Genomic DNA, 22,848 nt, shown 5'->3' on the forward strand with positions numbered 1-22,848 from the left:
AGGAGTGGAACGTTAATGAAAAGAGTTGCCCCTGGGCTTCTTTCCATTCATCACCTGGCCGCCAGCATAGAGCAGCATTGGTGGAGGCCTGGCACCAGGTCAGCTATCTCCTCCCCCAGCTACTGTGTTCCAGGTCTGCTGTGTACTAAAATCTATCAAATACAAGTATAAGGAGTCTTATCCATCCATCCAGATGTGGGCCACGAGATGAAACACCTCTTTGAAATGATTTCCTCAAACAAATTTTACTCCGTCCCTCAGCAAGAACATCTCCTGCGGGCTGGACAAAGTGTTACACTGGCAAGTCATGGGGAATGTCAATGACCTGGATCATCCTGCCCTCCTGGGTGAAATAGGATAGCAAGTAGCCATGTGGACAGAAGGGGGGAAAAAGAGCATGGAAGACAATAATGCCATTCACTACAATGGTTATCTGAAGTCCAGATATTAGATATAGAAATACATTTCTATGTTTATTATTACTGTTGTTTGGGCTTGTATTTGCTTGCATGGGAGCACTGGGGTAGGAGGAGGATCGAAAGTTGCAGTGAAGCTTAGTCTCATCTTCCATAACCTGTATGCCTCTCCTTACCTGTAATGATATCCTCAATGGCACCATCTTTTCCTTCATAGACCTGTCTGTGCTCTCGGACTTGTTTCCTCCTCAGCTCTGCAATTAACTCCTGCTGTTGTCTCTTGGTTTTATGAGATGGGGACTAAATTGTAATAAAACAGAAGCATTAAAAACATAATTTGCTGTATAGACATTATGGGCTAGGTTTTCTATCCATGCATGCTGTAACTAGATTTTGAGAAAGTTAACATTTGAAGAACAATATTGGTTTAAAGTTTTCAGTATCTTTCAAAACTCTGTCATTTTTAATGGCATTAAACACACAGATCTAAGTTTAGAACCAGTCTTTGATGCAACCTGCCTTGAATACTACAAAATATTAGGATCACAGGGCTATGGGGAAAGAGCAGGGGAATGGGACTAACTGGTAGCTCTTTCAGAGAGCCACAACAGGCACGATGGGCTGAATGGCCTCCTTCTGTACTCTATGATTCTACGAATGTACAGTAGAAATTTGATCGTATCCTGTAGGCAGTTAATATTGCAGTCACAGTGCGTCAGTGGAGAAGCGGGTGGATTTTGAGTCCAGAGGCAGGGGCACCGATCAAGTGAAGTCTGTCTTGGATGGTGCTGAGTTTCTTGAATGTTGCAGCTGCATCCATCCCAGCGAATGGTGAGTATTCCATCACACACTTGAGCCTTGGTGGAAAAGTACTGTTGGGGGGGGGGGGGGGGGGGTCAGGAAATAAGCCACTTGTCACGGAGTACTCAGCCTCTGTCCTGCTTTTGTAGCCACAGTGTTAATTAGGCTGGTCCAGTTGAATTTCTGATAATGGTGATCCCCAGGATGCGGATGGTGGGACATCCGGAGATGATGGTTCACTGAAGGTCAAGGAAAGGTAGCTGGGTTTTTTGTGTTCAAGACGATCATGACCTAACACGTATATGGAACGAATGTTACCCGCCATTTGTCAGCCCAAACCTGGATGTTGTCCAAGTCCTGCTGTAAGCTGGTGAAGGCTGCTTCACCATCAAAGGAGTTGTGAATGGATTTGAACACTGGAATTGTCAGTTAAAGCCTCATTCCTAACATTATAACAGAGGGGAGGTCATTGATGAAGCAATTGAAGATAGCTGGACCGAGGACACTTCCCTGAAGAACTCATGAAGTGATGTCCTGAGGCTGCACTGACTGACCTCAGGAAACCACAACTATCTTCTTTTGTGTCAGATATAACTCCAGCCACTGGAGGATCTCCCCTTTGAAGCTTCCATTGATAATTTTGCTAGGGCTCCTTGAACGACCTTCAGTATTTTAGGTTATTTGGTTAGTACAACACTCAAGTGAATTGTTGTTAACTTTTGAACAATAGATGGGCACTTTTTAATCTTAATTGAGTCAACTTTTTTGTGTCAAAATCACTTCCACAAGCCTAGGGGCAGGAACAGTTCCAACTTATGCAATGCTTCAGTTTTGAGATTTTGTCAGCTAACTAGCCTCCATAAAAATGAGTGAATTTTACACCAGTATTAGATTTTCCAGTACTTTGTATTCATTTTTTAAAAATCACATCCTCAGCCAATATCACTGTACCTTTTCATCCTGATGTTCCAACATGGCTTCCTGCTCAAGGATTTTGTTCAACAGTGCCTGCTCCTGCTTTTTCCGCAGCTCGTTGTCCTGGTCTGCTTGCTATCAAAAAAGGCACACAGCTTAACACTTTTTTTTCCCCTCTTGCTGTTCTCCACTGCAACATCTTACTCTCCAGTGAATGGGGTGACTGAGTGGCAGTGAAGATTACAGCCTCGAGCATTCCCTGGCTGCAGAACAGTATTATTGAAATATTTGAGCTGGAACTCATGTTGATTTCTCTCCCTCCTGTCAGCAACACATCTGCTTGCTGCACACAGGAGGCCCAGGTACAAATGCCAGTCCACAGTGATACCCAAGATTCCAGTTCATGTCGCACTATGCCATTAGATCATCTCAAATTGCAAATAGTTGTCCTCAGATCTGCTAGACTAATTATCAATTTATATAAACTTTCAAAGTTAAAATTGTAAAGAGAAACAAAGTATGAGACATAAAATCATACATAAAAAATTAAAAGCTATTCTTTTCTGTATTCAGAAGTTCCCCAAAATATGAGGGTGAATATAGTGTGTGGCTGTATCTCCAACCTATGGTGAGGGACTCTGCTGGAGTGCGAGATCAATGAATTTACCCTACAGGTCAGTCAGAAACCTGCTTCTCAGAATCTTTATCATCTGTAATGATGATAATCAGTACAAAACTTTTATCACCTTCACTTTGTAAACTAGGAAAGTTTGGCAAACACAAGCAATGTTGAAGCAATAATGTTAGAAAAGTGGCACAATACATATGGTAGTTGTAATCAGTTAATATCAAACATGTCAATGACTCACACCTGCAATCCACATCAAATCTTCTTAGTGGATCTTTTGTAATAGTGGACAAGTGAAAGGCTCTTACCCTGTATGACTTCACAAATCTCACAATTACAGGGAAGAAGACTGATGGAGGGGTTGTCTTTGTATTCTCTCCAAAGTATTTAACCACCTCATCAAAGGCATCCTGTGTAAAATGTGAAAAATCACTAAAATAGCAAAAATTCTGAAAATGTACAGTAAACCAAATTAACAGAAAAGCCATGGGACTCAAAATGAAAATAATTAAATATTTATGGTGACTTACTGATACAGTCAACAATTTAACTTCCCTAGTGTTTTTCATTTCCTTCACCCAAGAATCTTTACAGTATGCAGACATGTAATTTTATTTTATTACATAATTATCAACACTGTGAACTAAAAACTAATTTGTGTTCCACATATAAAACTTTGACTAGTCCACTATTATTTTAGCTCCAGCTTTGTTTCCATACATACATATTTGTAATATATCAAATAATCTGAAACAACGGTTGGAATCAAAATAGAGTGCAGGAAATCTAAAAGATTCTGCATCAAAACTGTTCAATTAAAGTTTATATTTTGTTATGATCACATATATGCTATAAAAAATTGCAGTAAGCATTCCAAACAGTGTAATGCATACCAGGGCTATGTTTAAATCGGAATTAGCTTTAAAGCTATTATTTTGATTTTACATTTATTTCTTCTGAATTTCTCCATTTAAAATCTCAGCCTTAACTCAGTGGTAGCACTCTCGCTCTGAGTCAGAAGGTCATGGATTCATAACTCCAGTGCAATACTGAGGGAGTTCTGCATTGTTAGAGGTGCAGTCTTTCAGAAGAGATGTTAAACCGAGGCCTCAGCTATCCTCTCAGGTGGATCTAAAAGATTCTATGGCACAATTTGAAGAGCGGGGATAGGCGGGGTGGGGGGGGGGGTGGGGAGAGGGGAGTTCCCATTGTCCTGGCCAACATTTATCCCTTGAACACCACTAAAACAGATTATCTGGTAATTTATCTCATTGCTATTTGCGGGACCTTGCTGTGCTTAAATTGGTTGCCACTTATGTCTACATTTGAACACTGACTACACTTCAAAAGTCCTTCATTGGCTGTAAAGCTCTTTGGGATGTTCTGAGGATGTGAAATGCACTATATAAATGCAAATTCATTCATTATCTGTATGCAAATTACAGTACAATCAAGGCCACTTGTATGTATTTTGGTTGCATGTATTTCCCAGTTCCCAATTCCTTTACATCAAACCTCAATGTAAACTCAGATATATGCTTATCCCACTTGCATACAAACTGTAGTGAACTTTTGCCAATGCCCATACTTCCCTCCTTTACTTTCTGTCATTAGTAGCCAGTGCAAAACAAGTAATAATGGTGATTGTTCTTACCCATGTTTCTTAGTGTGGATCAAACAACTCTATCATGTAAACCTATTACAGCAATCAGTTCATTTTAAGGAAACCTCTAGTAAGTAAACACTACAGGAAAGCAAACCTAAACTATCTTCCAATTATGCATTTAAATTACAGCAAAGGTAGGCCCAACCCCTGCTGCAGTTTATAATATAAATGCGGCTGGATCGGTATCGCCAATCGGATGAAATGTAACCTTAAACACTGTTGCCTTTTGATGTGCAGTGCCATCTGGTGTTTGTAAAGGACATTACAGTGACAAAGAAAGGGAAGCATTTGATATAAAACTGTCACGTGTCACAGATTTAAAATATCTCCAATGGCTCCTGTGGAGTTGATGATGATTGTTGAGATTTTTTTTTCTTTTGATCACTGTATTTTTCTTTTATGTGACAGAAAGTATTGACATTTCTGAATCCAGGACCGAGAGTCAGGGACTGAATCCAACTCAAAATATTGAGTATGCTGTAGAACTGGTAGTGAGCTAGAGCAGCACAGAAAGGCTGAACTGTCAGGGAGCAGCCGGTTTTTCACATATCCATTTGTGTTGCTTTTCCAAGAATATTCCACACAGTGTTTTTGTTTATTCGTTCATGGGATGTGGGCGTCGCTGGCGAGGCCAGCATTTATTGCCCATCCCTAATTGCCCTAGAGAAGGTGGTGGTCAGCCGCCTTCTTGAACCACTGCAGTCTGTGTGGGATGGTTCTCTTGCTGTTAGGTAGGGAGTTCCAGGATTTTGACCCAGCGACGATGAAGGAACGGCGATATATTTCCAAGTCAGGATGGTGTGCAACTTGGAGGGGAACGTGCAGGTGGTGTTGTTCCCATGTGCCTGCTGCCCTTGTCCTTCTAGGTGGTAGAGGTCGCGGGTTTGGGAGGTGCTGTCGAAGAAGCCTTGGCGAGTTGCTGTAGTGCATCCTGTGAATGGTACACACTGCAGCCAAAGTGCGCCGGTGGTGAAGGGAGTGAATGTTTAAGGTGGTGGATGGGGTGCCAATCAAGCGGGCTGCTTTGTCGTGGATGGTGTCGAGCTTCTTGAGTGTTGTTGGAGCTACACTCATCCAGGCAAATGGAGAGTATTCCATCACACTCCTGACTTGTGCCTTGTAGATGGTGGAAAGGTCATTGGTGAAGCAGCTGAAGATGGTTGGGTCAAGGACACTGCCCTGAGGAATTCCTGCAGCAATGTCCTGGGGCTGAGATGATTGGCCTCCAACAACCACTACCATCTTCCTTTGTGCTAGGTATGACTCCAGCCACTGGAGAGTTTTCCCCCTGATTCCCATTGACTTCAATTTTACTAGGGCTCCTTGGTGCCACACTCGGTCAAATGCTGCCCTGATGTCAAGGGCAATCACTCTCACCTCACCTCTGGAATTCAGCTCTTTTGTCCATGTTTGGACCAAGGTTGTAATGAGGTCTGGAGCCGATTGGTCCTGGCGGAACCCAAACTGAGCATCGGTGAGCAGGTTATTGGTGAGTAAGTGCCGCTTGATAGCACTGTCGACGGCACCTTCCATCACTTTGCTGATGATTGAGAGTAGACTGATGGGGCGGTAATTGTCCGGATTGGATTTGTCCTGCTTTTTGTGGACAGGACATACCTGGGCAATTTTCCACATTGTCGGGTAGATGCCATTATTGTAGCTGTAGGGGAACAGTTTGGCTAGAGGCGCAGCTGGTTCTGGAGCACAAGTCTTCAGCACTACAGCCAGGATGTTGTCGGGGCCCATAGCCTTTGCTGTATCCAGTGTACTCAGCCGTTTCTTGATATCATGTGGAGTGAATCGAATTGGCTGAAGACTGGCTTGTGTGATGGTGGGGTCATCAGGAGGAGACCGAGATGGATCATCCACTCGGCACTTCTGGCTGAAGATGGTTGCAAACGCTTCAGGCTTGTCTTTTGCATTCACATGCTGGACTCCGCCATCATTGAGGATGGAGATGTTTACAGAGCCTCCTCCTCCCGTTAGTTGTTTAATTATCCACCACCATTCACGACTGGATGTGGCAGGACTGCAGAGCTTTGACCTGATCCGTTGGTTGTGGAATCGCTTCGCTCTGTCTATAGCATATTGCTTCTGCTGTTTAGCATGCATATAGTCCTGAGTTGTAGCTTCACCAGGTTGGCACCTCATTTTTAGGTGTGCCTGGTGCTGCTTCTGGCATGCTCTTCTACACTCCTCATTGAACCAGGGTTGATCCCCTGGCTTGTTGGTAATGGTAGAGTGAGGAATATGCCAGGCCATGAGGTTACAGATTGTGCTGGAATACAATTCTGCTGCTGCTGATGGCCCACAGCGCCTCATGGATGTCCAGTTTTGAGCTGCTAGATCTGTTCTGAATCTATCCCATTTAGCATAATGATAGTGCCACACAACATGTTGGATGGTATCCTCAGTGCGAAGACGGGATTTCGTCTCCACGAGGACTGTGCGGTGGTCACTCCTACCAATATTGTCATGGACAGATGCATCTGCGACAGGTAGATTGGTGAGGACGAGGTCAAGTAGGTTTTTCCCTCGTGTTGGTTCGCTCACCACCTGCCGCAGGCCCAATCTGGCAGCTATGTCCTTCAGGACTCGGCCAGCTCGGTCAGTAGTGGTGCTACCGAGCCACTCTTGGTGATGGACATTGAAGTCCCCCACCCAGAGTACATTCTGTGCCCTTGCTACTTTCAGTGCTTCCTCCAAGTGATGTTCAATATGGAGGAGGACTGATTCATCAGCTGAGGGAGGGCATTAGGTGGTAATCAGCAGAAGGTTTCCTTGTCCATGTTTGACCTGATGCCATGAGATTTCATGGGGTCCGGAGTCAATGTTGAGGACTCCCAGGGCCACTCCCTCCTGACTGTATATCATTGTACCGCCACCTCTGGTCGGTCTGTCCTGCCGGTGGGACAGGACATACCCAGGGATGTTGATGGAAGAGTCTGGGACATAGGCTGAAAGGTATGATTCTGTGAGTAAGGCTATGTCAGGCTGTTGCTTTCTTTTGCAATCTGCAATTGTCAAAAAGCCAGTGGTGACTTTAATTTTCCAGCCATGGACCTGCCCTAATGTCAAGGGAAGGTTAGTATGGACCAACAAAACAAAAATCCCCTGCTGCCCTGTGCATAAAATCTGAAATCTCAATCTGCTCATGGCCAAAATGAAGGTGGCATCCAGCAGCCATTTATATATGCCACCAGTAGTATGCATATCCAACAGTGCAGGGAATGGTTTAAATTAAAGGTTAAACGTTGCCATCCCATGAGTATTAGCACCTATTATATAAAACATAGTTTAACTTTGTAACAATCCATGCATACTTCATTTTGCTATAATTAGAATTAGAACGAATTATATTTATAGAATTGTTGGTGCTAGACGATGAAATCCTTCAAGAGAGATGTTCGGGCTCATTCTCCAAATGGGCGCTCCCAGGGAGCACTGGTCTAGAAATCATGAGGTGGCAGCCCTTGATTTTCCATTCATTTAAATTGACGGTGATAAACCAGGTACTATATGGGCCCATGAATTCCTGGCCAGCACTCCCTGTGAGCAGCGCTTCCTCAGTGGTAGAGCTAGATTGAGGAAATCAGCTCATATATTTCAATAAACATTTTGGTGTGGAGATAGTGCTCATGTTTTCTTCAGTTGCTATGTCTGCTGGTCGAACAAGATGTTCAGCTGGTGGCAGAAAAAACTCAGAGCCACAAATCTTAGCTAGAAGTAAACAGATAATAATGTCTGTAGTACTGATGCGCTGGATGTCGCACATTAATGCTCACAAGTACAGGAATCACAAGTACAGAAAATCAGCACATGGACAGAAGGGCTTCTTTGAGCTGCTTTCCAGTTTTCATCTGAATCTAAAGGGAAATGAGTTAAGATTTTGAGTCTAATTATAGAGGCTACAGAGTTTAAAAAGTTTCAGCTTAAGTGGGTCCTTGGGGCAGCACAGGAAGTTTAAATCCCGCACTTAATTTTGTCAGCATGTGCCAACAAGTGGAAATGTTAATGGCTGACATGTATGCAGTTTAAATATCAAAATTAATAAACACTTGGCTATACTGAAAATTCTATTTTACTGTAATTTTTCTTTGACTAGAACACTAAAACTCCAGCTTTAAAAAGCATGTTTGCTCCATGAAAATGATTACGGGAAAGAATTCTTGCCTGTGATATTCTTGCATCATCCTGCAGTTTTTTCAGTTTCCCTTCATTGGCATTAAGAAATTCCTTTAGCACAATATTATGCTCATGCATGGTGTACTCCCGCTTTGTGAGGTCCATGCCTCTTTGTAGCTCTTTAACATCCAGTAAGACATTTTCAAGGGACACTAGAGTAAAACATCAAAATCAGACTGAATCAGCCATGCAGCAATGCCTCAAATGTGCTGTGTAAGTGATTATATACAATCAAATCCTGATAAAGAAATCTATTTACCACAAAATGTGATGCTTGGATCAGAACAGCTTAAATTACAGATAAAAATAAACCAATTCCAAATCTTTGTCCTCAGCCCAGATATTCATCCATTAGCCCACTCTATCAACAAAACAATTAGCAACATTTCACAGAAATGGTAGACTTCTAAAATACCATCTTAGGTGAAGTTTCACAATGAATTGCTTCTACTTTAATTGATCAGTTAAAAATGGCTAACTACAGATCAATTTATATATTTAAAGGTTAGGTTGAGATCAGAAATTATGCATATTCAGACTGGCTTAGTTCATTAAATTTAATGCCTGGATCAGGAATTGGGAGTGAATGGGAAGTGGTTCTATCCACTGGAATTCATGCTTGGATTAGATAGATTTGTGAAGTAGCCGTAAAATATCATCTGATGCATTAAAGTCAGTTTTTAAAAATCAATTTGCACCATAAATTCCTGGATTTTTTGGATATGGTCCTATACTCTGGAGTTCCCTCCCTAAACTCCTCCACCTATCCAATTCCCTCTCCTCCTTTAAGATCCTCCTTAAAACCAGTTCTTTAACCAAGTTTTTCCATCACCCTTGCTTATCTCTTTCTTGGCTTGGTATCATTTCCCACAGACCTGTGTGGTGTCTTGGGAGTTTTTCCACGTTAAAGGGGCTATATAAATGCAGCTTGCTGTTGTTGCTGAATTGGTTAAGAAAAGAAACATTCTCCCAATTACACAATTAAAAACACGAAATTCTTCCCCGTCTTCATGCTGAAAATTGAGTCGTGAGAGGCGTATGCATCGTATTTGTGGCATTATCGGTGCAATCACATCACAAATGTGATGCGCACACATCATCTGACCTGATTTTCAGCACCAAAGTCTTTTAAGAGAGAGCTGACCTGAAGACTTGAGAGGAGTTCAAACTTAGGCAGCAGCAATAAGTGCTAAGTTCAATTCATAGACTGGTTCCTGGTCAAAGAGGTTATCAAGTAAAATGGGTATTTTTTGTTAAGGAGCATGCCTTTTATCCTTGTTCTAGGTTTCCCTTGGATGTAATTATCTCTCCCCACCACCATTAATAATTAACTTGGACTAAAAGTTTAATTTTAAAAATTGCTGCTTATTTGGTCCCTGTTTAATTCTACTTATTGGTGTTTTTTTCCCTCCATATCATGAGATTACATTAAAAAATTCTGTTACTTTGAATGCAAAAAAAAAACTTTTACAAAATTTCCAGAGAGGAGAAGATAAGAAGGAGGGAAATAAACTTTACTGTGGAAAAGTTGTGTTTTAATTAAACAACTGAAGTGTATAAACAGGTTACATTGTGCTTGACTTCTTGCAGAAATAGATTAGTGACCCCTTGAACAGCAGCTGCTCTTGCCCATTGTAGTACCTGCCTTAAAAGCTTTTTAAAAAAAAATACCTGATTTGTTTTCTTGGCAAAATTTCAAATAGAAAGTGATTTTTTTTTTGATTTTTCTCCAAATTTATCCTTGGTTCTTTTTAGGGTTCCCAACCCTCCCTGAATGACCGGGAGTTTCCTGGAATTGGGGACTCCTCCCCCGAGCACTGCCTCCAGTAGCCCGGGATATTCCGCGTTTAGACTGGACAGACTAGATGCAGGGAGGATGTTCCCAATGGCTGGGGAGTCCAGAACCAGGGGTCACAGTCTCAGGATACGGGGTATGCCATTTAGAACAGAGATGAGGAGAAATTTCTTCACTCAGAGGGTGGTGAGCCTGTGGAATTCTCTACCACAGAAGGCAGTGGAGGCCAAGTCATTAGATGTATTCAAGAAGGAGATAGATATATTTCTTAATGCTAAAGGGATCAAGGGATATGGGGAAAAAGCCGAATCAGGGTACTGAGTCAGACGATCAGCCATGATCATTTTGAATGGCGGAGCAGGCCCGAAGGGCCAAATGGCCTACTCTTGCTCCTATTTTCTATGATTTAAATTTCCCGCCACAGTACACCCACCCCCGCTCCGTGACACCACTAGCTGCTGTTGGAGAAGCCTCTGGCTCAGTGACATCACCTGCAGAGAGCCACGATCGCACGTAACATTGTCGGGAGGAGTCTGGAGTGATGGAATTGGGAGGGCTCGGGAATCACGGGTGTGGGCATTGGGGGCGGGTCAGGTCCCTGAAATCAGGGGGCTTGAGAATGGGGGACGAGAGAGGGAGACTGGAGGAAAGGAAGTCTGGGGAATGGGGGCTCGGGGAGAGAGATGGAGACTGGGGAATGGGGGCTCGGGGGGAGAGATGGAGATTGGGGAATGGGGGCTCGGGGGGAGAGATGGAGATTGGGGAATGGGGGCTCGGAGGGAGAGATGGAGATTGGGAAAGGGGGCTCGGAGGAAGAGACGGAGAGTGGAGAATGGGGGCTCGGGAAGCGAGGGAGACTGGGGAGTGGGGGATTGGGAGATGGGAGGTCGGGGGAGAGAAGTGGACTAGGGATCTGGGGATTAGGGCTCCAATAGGGGGAGAAATGGGTTGGTTTGGACTCCGGTTCTGTGTGAAGGTGACAACTCTGAACTGGGAACTTCAGTCAGAGCTGATCTGTACTTGGACTTCGCACGTTAAAACTGGGCGTTACAGACCGACCTGAACTAAACTAAGAGATCTAACAGGGCAGTGGCCTCAATGTTTGGGGCACTTCTCACAGGGCACATCATCCTAAACTTAATTCAGCACCAACATTTCTAAACCACTCCTTGAGCTTGGACTCAATAAAGGAAAATGTTCATAGAATTGTAGAAATAACAGCACAGGCGGCCATTCGGCCTGTCCAAGGAGATAGGGAGAGAGATAGGGCCTACCAAAAGTGGCATCAACTGGGGAGCCTGTCCCCACCTTGTGCAGTGCAGGGGGATTCTGGCTCTGGTTTCAGGGTGAATATCAGCGGGTTATAGGATTACTACTAGTTACAGGTAGGATATCGGGGCATTAGACCTATTACTACCAATCATATATAGACTATCAGTGAGTTATTGTGTTACTGTTGGTTATGAGGGGACTCTATGCGTTACCACTTTACTATTAGTTATCAGTGCAATTTTAGTGAGTTACCATTAGTTACGGGTGGAATCAAAGTTCCTCCCACCTCTGGTTTCCCCTCTGCGAATTGCTCCCACACCATCTGTTTCCCCTTTTCCCCACCCTCTATTTCCCTTCTTCGCCTGTTCACGGGTGGCCTCCTGGTTCTTGGAACTTGTTGCACAACAGCTGCTGGTGCAAAACCACGAGCAAAAATACTCAACTAGAGGACCCAATCTTAATACGGTAAATGCAATAACATTTGTAGAAGTCATGTGATCAGATGTCACGTGATCACGTGTCACAAGGTCAGAATGTCACGTAATCAAACATGTCTCGAACCAGAGTTGGTAACCCTAATTCTTATGGGTCCTATTTTTGCCTGGTTGATCATGCTAAAAATTGAAACTGAAATACACCTGAAAAAAAAACAGGTCTGTAAAATCAACAATAAAACTGACTTTAATAATGCTTGCTGATACAGAATTTCTTAAAAGCAAGCAATAAGCATGTCACCTATGTATCACACAACAATAAAATTGATCTTAATTTTTAAAAAAGTCCAGTACATTCTGACACGTACAGGATCATCCAATTTTAGGGCCTTCATTGTGTTGTAATGCAGAGAGATAGGAAGCAATTTTCCACATGACTCCCTAGACAGCAAACTTCTGCCCTTGATCCTGTGATCAAAACAAAGCAACAGCCAGGCACTAGACTCCTTCCCAAAGGAAGGGAAGAAGGTAAAAGCGAATTAGTTAAGTGCTAAGAGATAGTTAGCTCAGACAGCTCTGTGCACCTCCCAGTGGCTAGTTCAACACCACTAATGGGGAAGCTCTGGGAACAGTTCACTTTTCTACCTGATCAGCTGCTGATACCAAAAGAGAACAAGTAAAATGTTTCTGCAGACTTAGCAATATTTTCTGCAACCTATTTTCTTTAAAAGAAAGGTCCACAGCTACCTGCTGCTGCTTTCTCCACATAGTGGATTTCATTGTAGAAGAGAGATACATCAGGATACTTTTCTTTGATGACATTTGCAATGTAATGTAACAAGGTTTGCTTGCGATCTGTTGACTTGGTGTCTAAAAGCTATCAAAGGAAAATAAAAAAAATAATTAGGCTCAAGCAGTTTACTATATTGATTAATCTTACATATAGGTAAACTTATAATGCATTTTCATTTGTAAGTTGTATATTTACTACAAGTTATAATGTGGATCTCTTACCAGGTCTAAACTCTGCAGTTTAAATCCATACACTGCTCCCCTCTTACTGCTGTTCATGTAGTTGCCAAGAGCCAAAATTATCTACAGAACAACAGAAAAATTAATTTAATAACCAGTCAGACTTGGATAAATTGGAAGCTTGCAATGTATTACAATGACTTGCTGGTGATATTGTTGTGAATAATTAAGAACACGTCTGCAGTACATCTAGTGAAGAGCATCATTTCATCCATTTAACGTTCAGTTAGTGACAAATGGGTTTTATTTCAATGTTCCATAATTTTAACACTAAATTCACAGCTACTACTACATTTTTATTGGGTTTAACTGTCCAAATTCACAATCTTATAACACAGCTTGATTCTTCAGCTGTTGAAACTTTCTCCTTAAATATCAGATATAACAGAATTTTGAAAACTGCACCACTATAGTCTTTAAAATTCACTTCCAAATAAATGCAAGGCAATAATTCTCTAACTCAGTGAATGATGGCATTTTTAAACAATCAGCAGTAGATTTCCCTTGGTATTGCTCATGGTGAGTCAACAGATACGTTAGAAGTTTGAGAGAGATGTGGTGAGAATCAGTGAAATAAGAAGGTAGCGGCAAAATCTTTTTTGATTAGCTCTGAAAATTTGATCCAATCAAAAAAGTCTGAGATTATTTGTCCCATGAACATATTTAAAATGTGATGAGATTTGTAGGTAAGTCTTTTAATATATTACTAACCAATCTTCTCTGACTTTCATGTGTATTTTGCGTCTGGAGCACACTGAGGTTCAGCAGCTAAGATGGAGATATTAAAACTGACCTGTCCCTTTAAGGCCACTGCTTACACCTTGTTGAAAGTGATCTAAAATAGTCATATCTTAAGGTCAGTTAGAGGCTAATTGTTGAAGGAAGTTTCTGTAGATTGGCAGCTACTTGTAAATCTCATCCTTGGGGAAAATCCAGGTTATCAAGGTCAGAAAACAAATAATTGGAAATGACTGCCCTTTTTGTCATTCTGAAGCATGGGGGTAAATTTTAACGGGGAGTCAGGAAGAGAGCAAAGGGGCGGGGGGATTTCCTGACGGGAAACCCGAAAGTACAGGTTTCCCAGACATCCTTGCGATTTTGACATAAGGACATCTTTCAATTTTTTTCAGTAGCTTTTCCACCTGACGGTCAGTCGGTCGGGAGCGGATGCCAGCAACTAAGTCTTAGATCGGGGTGGGGGGGGGGATGGATGTTGGTCGTTGGGGTGGGGGGGGGGGGGGGAGAAGAGTCATCAGGGTCGGCGGGCAAGAGGGTCAGTTATGTGGGGGAGGGGTGGTCGGATTTCGTGGGGGGGGAGGGCTTGGAGAGCGTGAGGGGGATGGGGCGGGCTCGGAGAATGTGGGGGTGATGGGGCCGGAGACAGTGGGGGGAGGGGCTGGAGACAGTAGGGGGGCCGGAAAGTCTGAGGGGAGGGGCCAGAGAGCATGGGGGAGGGGTCCGAGATCGTGGGGGGGGGAGGGGTCCGAGATCGTGGGGGGGGGGAGGGGTCCGAGATCGTGGGGGGGGGGAGGGGTCCGAGATCGTGGGGGGAGGAGGGGTCCGAGATCGTGGGGGGAGGAGGGGTCCGAGATCGTGGGGGGGGGGGAGGGGTCCAAGATCGTGGGGGGGGGGAGGGGTCCAAGATCGTGGGGGGGAGGGGTCCGAGATCGTGGGGGGGGAGGGGTCCGAGATCGTGAGGGGGGGAGGGGTCCGAGATCGTGGGGGGGGAGGGGTCCGAGATCGTGGGGGGGGGAGGGGTCCGAGATCGTGGGGGGGGAGGGGTCCGAGATCGTGGGGGGGGGAGGGGTCCGAGATCGTGGGGGGGGAGGGGTCCGAGATCGTGGGGGGTGAGGGGTCCGAGATCGTGGGGGGGGTGGGGTCCGAGATCGTGGGGGGGGAGGGGTCCGAGATCGTGGGGGGGGGAGGGGTCAGAGATTGTCAGCGGGGTGTAGATCGTGGGGGTGGGGTGTTGGAGACCATGGGAAGAGATCTTTGGAGGGTGATGGATAGCGGACATGGGGAGGGGGGTCGGTCATTCGCGTGTGTAGGATCGTGGCAGGTTGGCTCGTTGGGCCTGGAGGAAACACTCCTGCTCCTCCTGGCCCACAAGCAATAAAGGCACTTACCTGTTGATCTAGGCCTTCTCACCTCCTCTCACATGGCCTGAATCAGAAGGCCCGGGAATCCCGGCCCCCAGGAATTAAAAATAAAAAAACAATTAAAGTGGAAGCCCGCAACCTCCTTAAAAGAATTTACTGACCGACCCGCCTCCTGAGAGCTGGTTGGTCGCCCGCCCCTTGACCTGCCTCCATTAAAACCAGAAGGGGACAGGTTGGAGTCGGGTTTATCTTTATTTTTTAAACAGTTTTTACCTTCCCACCTGCCCTCATCCCACCTGTTTGAAGGGTTACAATTTACCCCATGATGTCTGAAGTATGATGAATGTACACTAAATGCAGGACAGCATGTATTAAAAGTCTTGCATGTGGCATGCATTTCCTGCAAGTGTTACACTTACTTTCTGTAGCATTTCCCCCCATCACACTTTCATAGTAACATCCTTATTGTTATAAACCAGCATTACTTCCAACTCACCATTCGCAATACAATGGGAGATCTGTTAATAAAAAAGGTTTTTTATATATGAATATTTAAGATTTAGAAGAATGGTTAGAAAGAAACCCTGTTTGCAAGAATACAGTTCTATTTGTATCCAGGGCATATTTATACTTTCAGACATTAAGATAATTGGTACTTACCTCCAGTATTTTCTTTAGTTTTTGAGATGATTTTATTGATACAGATGCTGCTATTATAGCATGGAGTTGCTAAATTGAAAACAATGAATGTTAATGATTAGCTGGGGTGAGGAAATGAACTACATCCTTATTAATTCTCTGAACAAAATTTGTTTTTTGGAATACCATATGAATATCCAGTGATATTGTGGATAAACTGTAACCACTGATTCCTAGTTTTAATTTTGTATTTCCTATGTACAGGCCATATACAATTTCCCCGAATAAAAATCCCAAAATATATATACATTTTACATACACATCTAGCAAGCTTTACTTTGAAAAGTTCACTTTGGCCCCATAGCTGTTTGAGGCACTGGGTAGAAGAGTCATACAGATCAGAAAAGTGCCAAATTCAAACCCAATCTGCCAATTTATCTGATCTCAGCTATGGTGGTGGTACAATCCAGCACCCCTGGATTAAAGAGAGGTGGAGGTACGATCCAGCACCCCTGGATTAAAGAGAGGTGGAGGTACGATCCAGCACCCCTGGATTAAGGAGAGGTGGAGGTACGATCCAGCACCCCTGGATTAAGGAGAGGTGGAGGTACGATCCAGCACCCCTGGATTAAGGAGGTGGAGGTATGATCCAGCACCCCTGGATTAAAGAGAGGTGGAGGTACGATCCAGCACCCCTGAATTAAGGAGAGGTGGAGGTACGATCCAGCACCCCTGGATTAAGGAGAGGTGGAGGTACGATCCAGCACCCCTGGATTAAGGAGGTGGAGGTACGATCCAGCACCCCTGGATTAAAGAGAGGTGGAGGTACGATCCAGCACCCCTGGATTAAGGAGAGGTGGAGGTACGATCCAGCACCCCTGGATTAAGGAGAGGTGGAGGTACGATCCAGCACCCCTGGATTAAGGAGAGGTGGAGGTACGATCCAGCACCCCTGGATTAAGGAGGTGGAGGTACGATCCAGCACCCCTGGATTAAGGAGAGGTGGAGGTACGATCCAGCACCCCTGGATTAAGGAGGTGGAGGTATGATCCAGCACCCCTGGATTAAAGAGAGGTGGAGGTACGATCCAGCACCCCTGAATTAAGGAGAGGTGGAGGTACGATCCAGCACCCCTGAATTAAGGAGAGGTGGAGGTACGATCCAGCACCCCTGGATTAAGGAGGTGGAGGTACGATCCAGCACCCCTGGATTAAAGAGAGGTGGAGGTACGATCCAGCACCCCTGGATTAAGGAGAGGTGGAGGTACGATCCAGCACCCCTGGATTAAGGAGAGGTGGAGGTACGATCCAGCACCCCTGGATTAAGGAGAGGTGGAGGTACGATCCAGCACCCCTGGATTAAGGAGGTGGAGGTACGATCCAGCACCCCTGGATTAAAGAGAGGTGGAGGTACGATCCAGCACCCCTGGATTAAGGAGAGGTGGAGGTACGATCCAGCACCCCTGGATTAAGGAGAGGTGGAGGTACGATCCAGCACCCCTGGATTAAAGAGAGGTGGAGGTACGATCCAGCACCCCTGGATTAAGGAGAGGTGGAGGTACGATCCAGCACCCCTGGATTAAGGGGGTGGAGGTACGATCCAGCACCCCTGGATTAAGGAGAGGTGGAGGTACGATCCAGCACCCCTGGATTAAGGGGGTGGAGGTACAATCCAGCACCCCTGGATTAAGGAGGGGAAAATCAGACAGGACTCCCACTGCTGCTTGCTATCCAAAGACGCCCACTGGCAACACATGTATAGTAGTCAGTAATGATAGGATTGGTCTCATTTGTGATGCCTTCCAAGGTTGAATACCCTGCATATTGTTGAGGCCAACACATGAAGAATGTTCACTTCAGTGATGTATCACATGTTGACCAGTGCCTGAGGAATCATACTCCAGTAAGGTACTTTCAGCAGAGATGAGGAGCAGAGATCACTGACAGGAAAGGAGGGAGAGAACAAAAATTCACTTGACACCTCAATTTAAAAATAATTAAATTCTGTATTTCAAGATAGTTTAAGACTCAACCTCCCCACCATGACCATCTAATCTCAAACCAGTGATACAAAAATTAGATTTCAAGCTTTATTAGAGAATAACTTTAAGTCTATGCCAAAGTTGGATGTTAAAGACCAGTTTCATTGTAACCTGTTCAATCATTCCAGTGGGCAGTGTTCTGGAAGTTTGGGATCTGAGAAAGAATGAACAATCTGATTAAAATGAAAATATAGGGGCAGCACAGTGACTTGACGGTTAATGTTAGAATGCTGCGCCACAGTGCAGTTCAGACTCAGGGTTGAGTCCTGACCCGTTTAACTCGCAATCTGAGTCACATCGAGTGAAGAGCCACTTTTCAGAGGTTACATCATCTTCTAGCGGAAGAAAGCCAAACATTAGAGGGGACCGTCATAAATGTTGATCGCAGGCAGCATTGATGATAGTCTGGGAGCTGGCCGTGTGGTCGTAATCTTTGCTCTGGGCGTTAGGCCAGATAGATGAGGAATCATAGAATCATAGAATCATAGAAGTTACAACATGGAAACAGGCCCTTCGGCCCAACATGTCCATGTCGCCCAGTTTATACCACTAAGCTAGTCCCAATTGCCTGCACTTGGCCCATATCCCTCGATACCCATCTTCCCCATGTAACTGTCCAAATGCTTTTTAAAAGACAAAATTGTACCCGCCTCTACTACTGCCTCTGGCAGCTCGTTCCAGACACTCACCACCCTTTGAGTGAAAAAATTGCCCCTCTGGATCCTTTTGTATCTCTCCCCTCTCACCTTAAATCTGTGCCCCCTCGTTATAGACTCCCCTACCTTTGGGAAAAGATTTTGACTATCGACCTTATCTATGCCCCTCATTATTTTATAGACTTCTATAAGATCACCCCTTAACCTCCTTCTCTCCAGGGAATAAAGTCCCAGTCTGTCCAACCTCTCCCTGTAAGTCAAACCATCAAGTCCCGGTAGCATCCTAGTAAATCTTTTCTGCACTCTTTCTAGTTTAATAATATCCTTTCTATAATAGGGTGACCAGAACTGTACACAGTACTCCAAGTGTGGCCTCACCAATGCCCTGTACAACTTCAACAAGACATCCCAACTCCTGCATTCAATGTTCTGACCAATGAAACCAAGCATGCTGAATGCCTTCTTCACCACCCTATCCACCTGTGACTCCACTTTCAAGGAGCTATGAATCTGTACTCCTAGATCTCTTTGTTCTATAACTCTCCCCAACGCCCTACCATTAACGGAGTAGGTCCTGGCCCGATTCGATCTACCAAAATGCATCACCTCACATTTATCTAAATTAAACTCCATCTGCCATTCATCGGCCCACTGGCCCAATTTATCAAGATCCCGTTGCAATCCTAGATAACCTTCTTCACTGTCCACAATGCCACCAATCTTGGTGTCATCTGCAAACTTACTAACCATGCCTCCTAAATTCTCATCCAAATCATTAATATAAATAACAAATAACAGCGGACCCAGCACCGATCCCTGAGGCACACCGCTGGACACAGGCATCCAGTTTGAAAAACAACCCTCGACAACCACCCTCTGTCTTCTGTCGTCAAGCCAATTTTGTATCCAATTGGCTACCTCACCTTGGATCCCATGAGATTTAACCTTATGTAACAACCTACCATGCGGTACCTTGTCAAATGCTTTGCTGAAGTCCATGTAGACCACGTCTACTGCACAGCCCTCATCTATCTTCTTGGTTACCCCTTCAAAAAACTCAATCAAATTCGTGAGACATGATTTTCCTCTCACAAAACCATGCTGACTGTTCCTAATTAGTCCCTGCCTCTCCAAATGCCTGTAGATTCTGTCCCTCAGAATACCCTCTAACAACTTACCCACTACAGATGTCAGGCTCACTGGTCTGTAGTTCCCAGGCTTTTCCCTGCCGCCCTTCTTAAACAAAGGCACAACATTTGCTACCCTCCAATCTTCAGGCACCTCACCTGTAGCGGTGGATGATTCAAATATCTCTGCTAGGGGACCCGCAATTTCCTCCCTAACCTCCCATAACGTCCTGGGATACATTTCATCAGGTCCCGGAGATTTATCTACCTTGATGCGCGTTAAGACTTCCAGCACCTCCCTCTCTGTAATATGTACACTCCTCAAGACATCACTATTTATTTCCCCAAGTTCCCTAACATCCATGCCTTTCTCAACCGTAAATACCGATGTGAAATATTCATTCAGGATCTCACCCATCTCTTGTGGTTCCGCACATAGATGACCTTGTTGATCCTTAAGAGGACCTACTCTCTCCCTAGTTACCCTTTTGCCCTTTATGTATTTGTAGAAGCTCTTTGGATTCACCTTTGCCTGATCTGCCAAAGCAATCTCATATCCCCTTTTTGCCCTCCTGATTTCTCTCTTAACTCTACTCCGGCAATCTCTATACTCTTCAAGGGATCCACTTGATCCCAGCTGCCTATGCATGTCATATGCCTCCTTATTTTTGACTAGTGCCTCAATCTCCCGAGTCATCCAAGGTTCCCTACTTCTACCAGCCTTGCCCTTCACTTTATAAGGAATGTGCTTACACTGAACCCTGGTTAACACACTTTTGAAAGCCTCCCACTTACCAGACGTCCCTTTGCCTGCCAACAGACTCTCCCAATCAACTTCTGAAAGTTCCTGTCTAATACCATCAAAATTGGCCTTTCCCCAATTTAGAATTTTAACTTTTGGGCCAGACCTATCCTTCTCCATAGCTATCTTAAAACTAATGGAATTATGATCACTGGTCCCAAAGTGATCCCTCACTAACACTTCTGTCACCTGCCCTTCCTTATTTCCCAAGAGGAGGTCAAGTTTTGCCCCCTCTCTAGTCGGGCCATCCACATACTGAATGAGAAATTCCTCCTGAATACACTCAACAAATTTCTCTCCATCCAAGCCCCTAATGCTATGGCTGTCCCAGTCAATGTTGGGAAAGTTAAAGTCCCCTACTATTACCACCCTATTTTTCTTGCAGCTGTCTGTAATCTCCTTACATATTTGCTCCTCAATTTCCCGTTGACTATTTGGGGGTCTGTAGTACAATCCTATCAAAGTGATCTCTCCCTTCTTATTTTTCAGTTCTACCCATATGGACTCAGTGGGCGAACCCTCGGATATATCCCCTCTCACTACTGCCGTGATGTTCTCCCTAATCAAGAACGCAACTCCCCCTCCTCTCTTACCTCCTGCTCTATCTTTCCTATAGCATCTGTACCCTGGAACATTGAGCTGCCAGTCCTGCCCCTCCCTTAGCCATGTTTCAGTAATAGCTATAACATCCCAGTCCCATGTACCCATCCATGCCCTGAGTTCATCTGCCTTGCCCATCAGACTTCTTGCATTGAAATAAATGCAGTTTAATCTAGTCTTCCCTTGCTCTTTGCCCTGCTTTCTCAGACCATCTGTCCGGTCATGTTCTGTACACTCTCCCTTACTGCCTTTTGTTTCTGTCACCACTTTATTTCCCACTGACTTCCTGCATCGGTTCCCATCCCCCTGCCACATTAGTTTAAACCCTCCCCAACAGCACGAGCAAACACTCCCCCTAGGACATTGGTTCCAGTCCTGCCCAGATGCAGACCGTCCAATTTGTACTGGTCCCACCTCCCCCAGAACCGGTTCCAATGGCCCAGGAATTTGAATCCCTCCCTCTTGCACCATCTCTCAAGCCACGTATTCATCTTAGCTATCCTGTCATTCCTACTCTGACTAGCCCGTGGCACTGGTAGCAATCCTGAGATTACTACCTTTGAGGTCCTACTCTTTAGTTTAACTCCTAACTCCCTAAATTCAGCTTGTAGGACCTCATCCTGTTTTTTACCTATATCGTTGGTGCCTATATGCACCACGACAACTGGCTGTTCACCCTCCCCCCCAGCTCATGAGGAAAATACTAAAAATAAAGTGGGAACTGACCTGACAACCACTATAAAAATAAAGGGAATAAAAATGCAAGCACAGGAAAGATCAACATTTTCTATGTGTCTTATTTATGAAGAACACGATTATTTTTAACAAAAAGGGTTCTGCTTACATACGGTTAAAAAGCTATTCCAACAACAACTTACATTCATATAGCCTCTTTAGTCTTGGAAAACATCCCAAACCACTTCACAGGAGGTAGGTTTTAAGGAGGGTCTTATAGGAGGAGAGGTGGAGAGGTTTTTAGGGAGGGAATTCCAGAGCTTACAGCCTCGATGACAGGAACCACGTCCACCAATGATGAGGCAAAGGGAGTCAGGGGGGTTCACAAGAGGCTAGAGTTGGAGGAACACACAGTTTTTGGAGGGATGTAGGGATGGAGGAGGTTACAGAAATAGGGAGGGACAAAGCCATGGAGGGATTTGAATATGAGGATGAGAATTTTTAAATCAAGGCTTTAGTGGATCAGGAGCCAAGGTAGGTCAGCAAACACAAAGGTGATGGGTGAGTGGGACAATGTGCAAGTTAGGATATGGGTAGCAGAGTTTTGAATGAGCTGAAGTTTATGGAGGGTAGAAGATGAGAGGCCGGCCAGGAGAGCATTGGATTAGTCAAATCTGGAGGTAACAAAACCACAGATGAGGGTTTCAGCAGTAGAAAGGCTGAGTCAGGGGCGGAGGCAAGCGATATTATGGAGGGGTCAATGGTGGGTTTTTTGAGGAGGGTGTAAGATAAGAAATAGGAGCAGGAGTAGGCCATACGGCCCCTCGAGCCTGCTCCGCCATGCAATAAAATCATGACGAATCTTCGACCTCAACTCCTCTTTCTAGCCCGATCCCCATGGCCCTTGATTTCCCAAGAGTCCAAAAATCTATCCAGCCTTGAATATACTCAACAAATGGTGAGTGATGACAGTAGATTTGAAAGGGAGAGAGGCAGTTCGCAAAGAGAGGGAACAATTTACAATATCAGCTAGCATGAGTGCCAGAATGGGAAACTGGGTGGTCA

The 22,848-nt window shown here is 44.6% G+C and overlaps 1 protein-coding gene across 6 annotated transcripts in view; it reads right to left on the bottom strand.

Annotated features, from left to right (window-relative positions):
- Window positions 1–22,848, bottom strand: part of fmnl2a (formin-like 2a) — a 243,774-nt gene that overhangs the window by 8,980 nt on the left and 211,946 nt on the right. For all 6 annotated transcript variants that reach the window (XM_067987455.1, XM_067987450.1, XM_067987456.1 and 3 more), the window contains exons 19-25: window positions 15,904–15,972; window positions 13,127–13,207; window positions 12,860–12,989; window positions 8,600–8,763; window positions 3,069–3,170; window positions 2,169–2,267; window positions 593–716 (exon numbers count right to left, since the gene is read on the bottom strand). In XM_067987455.1, coding sequence (XP_067843556.1) covers window positions 593–716; window positions 2,169–2,267; window positions 3,069–3,170; window positions 8,600–8,763; window positions 12,860–12,989; window positions 13,127–13,207; window positions 15,904–15,972 — 769 coding nt within the window. The remainder of the gene's footprint in view (window positions 1–592; window positions 717–2,168; window positions 2,268–3,068; window positions 3,171–8,599; window positions 8,764–12,859; window positions 12,990–13,126; window positions 13,208–15,903; window positions 15,973–22,848) is intronic.

The sequence above is a fragment of the Heptranchias perlo genome, chromosome 7, assembly GCF_035084215.1.
Source record: "Heptranchias perlo isolate sHepPer1 chromosome 7, sHepPer1.hap1, whole genome shotgun sequence".
Taxonomy (NCBI): Eukaryota; Metazoa; Chordata; class Chondrichthyes; order Hexanchiformes; family Hexanchidae; genus Heptranchias; species Heptranchias perlo.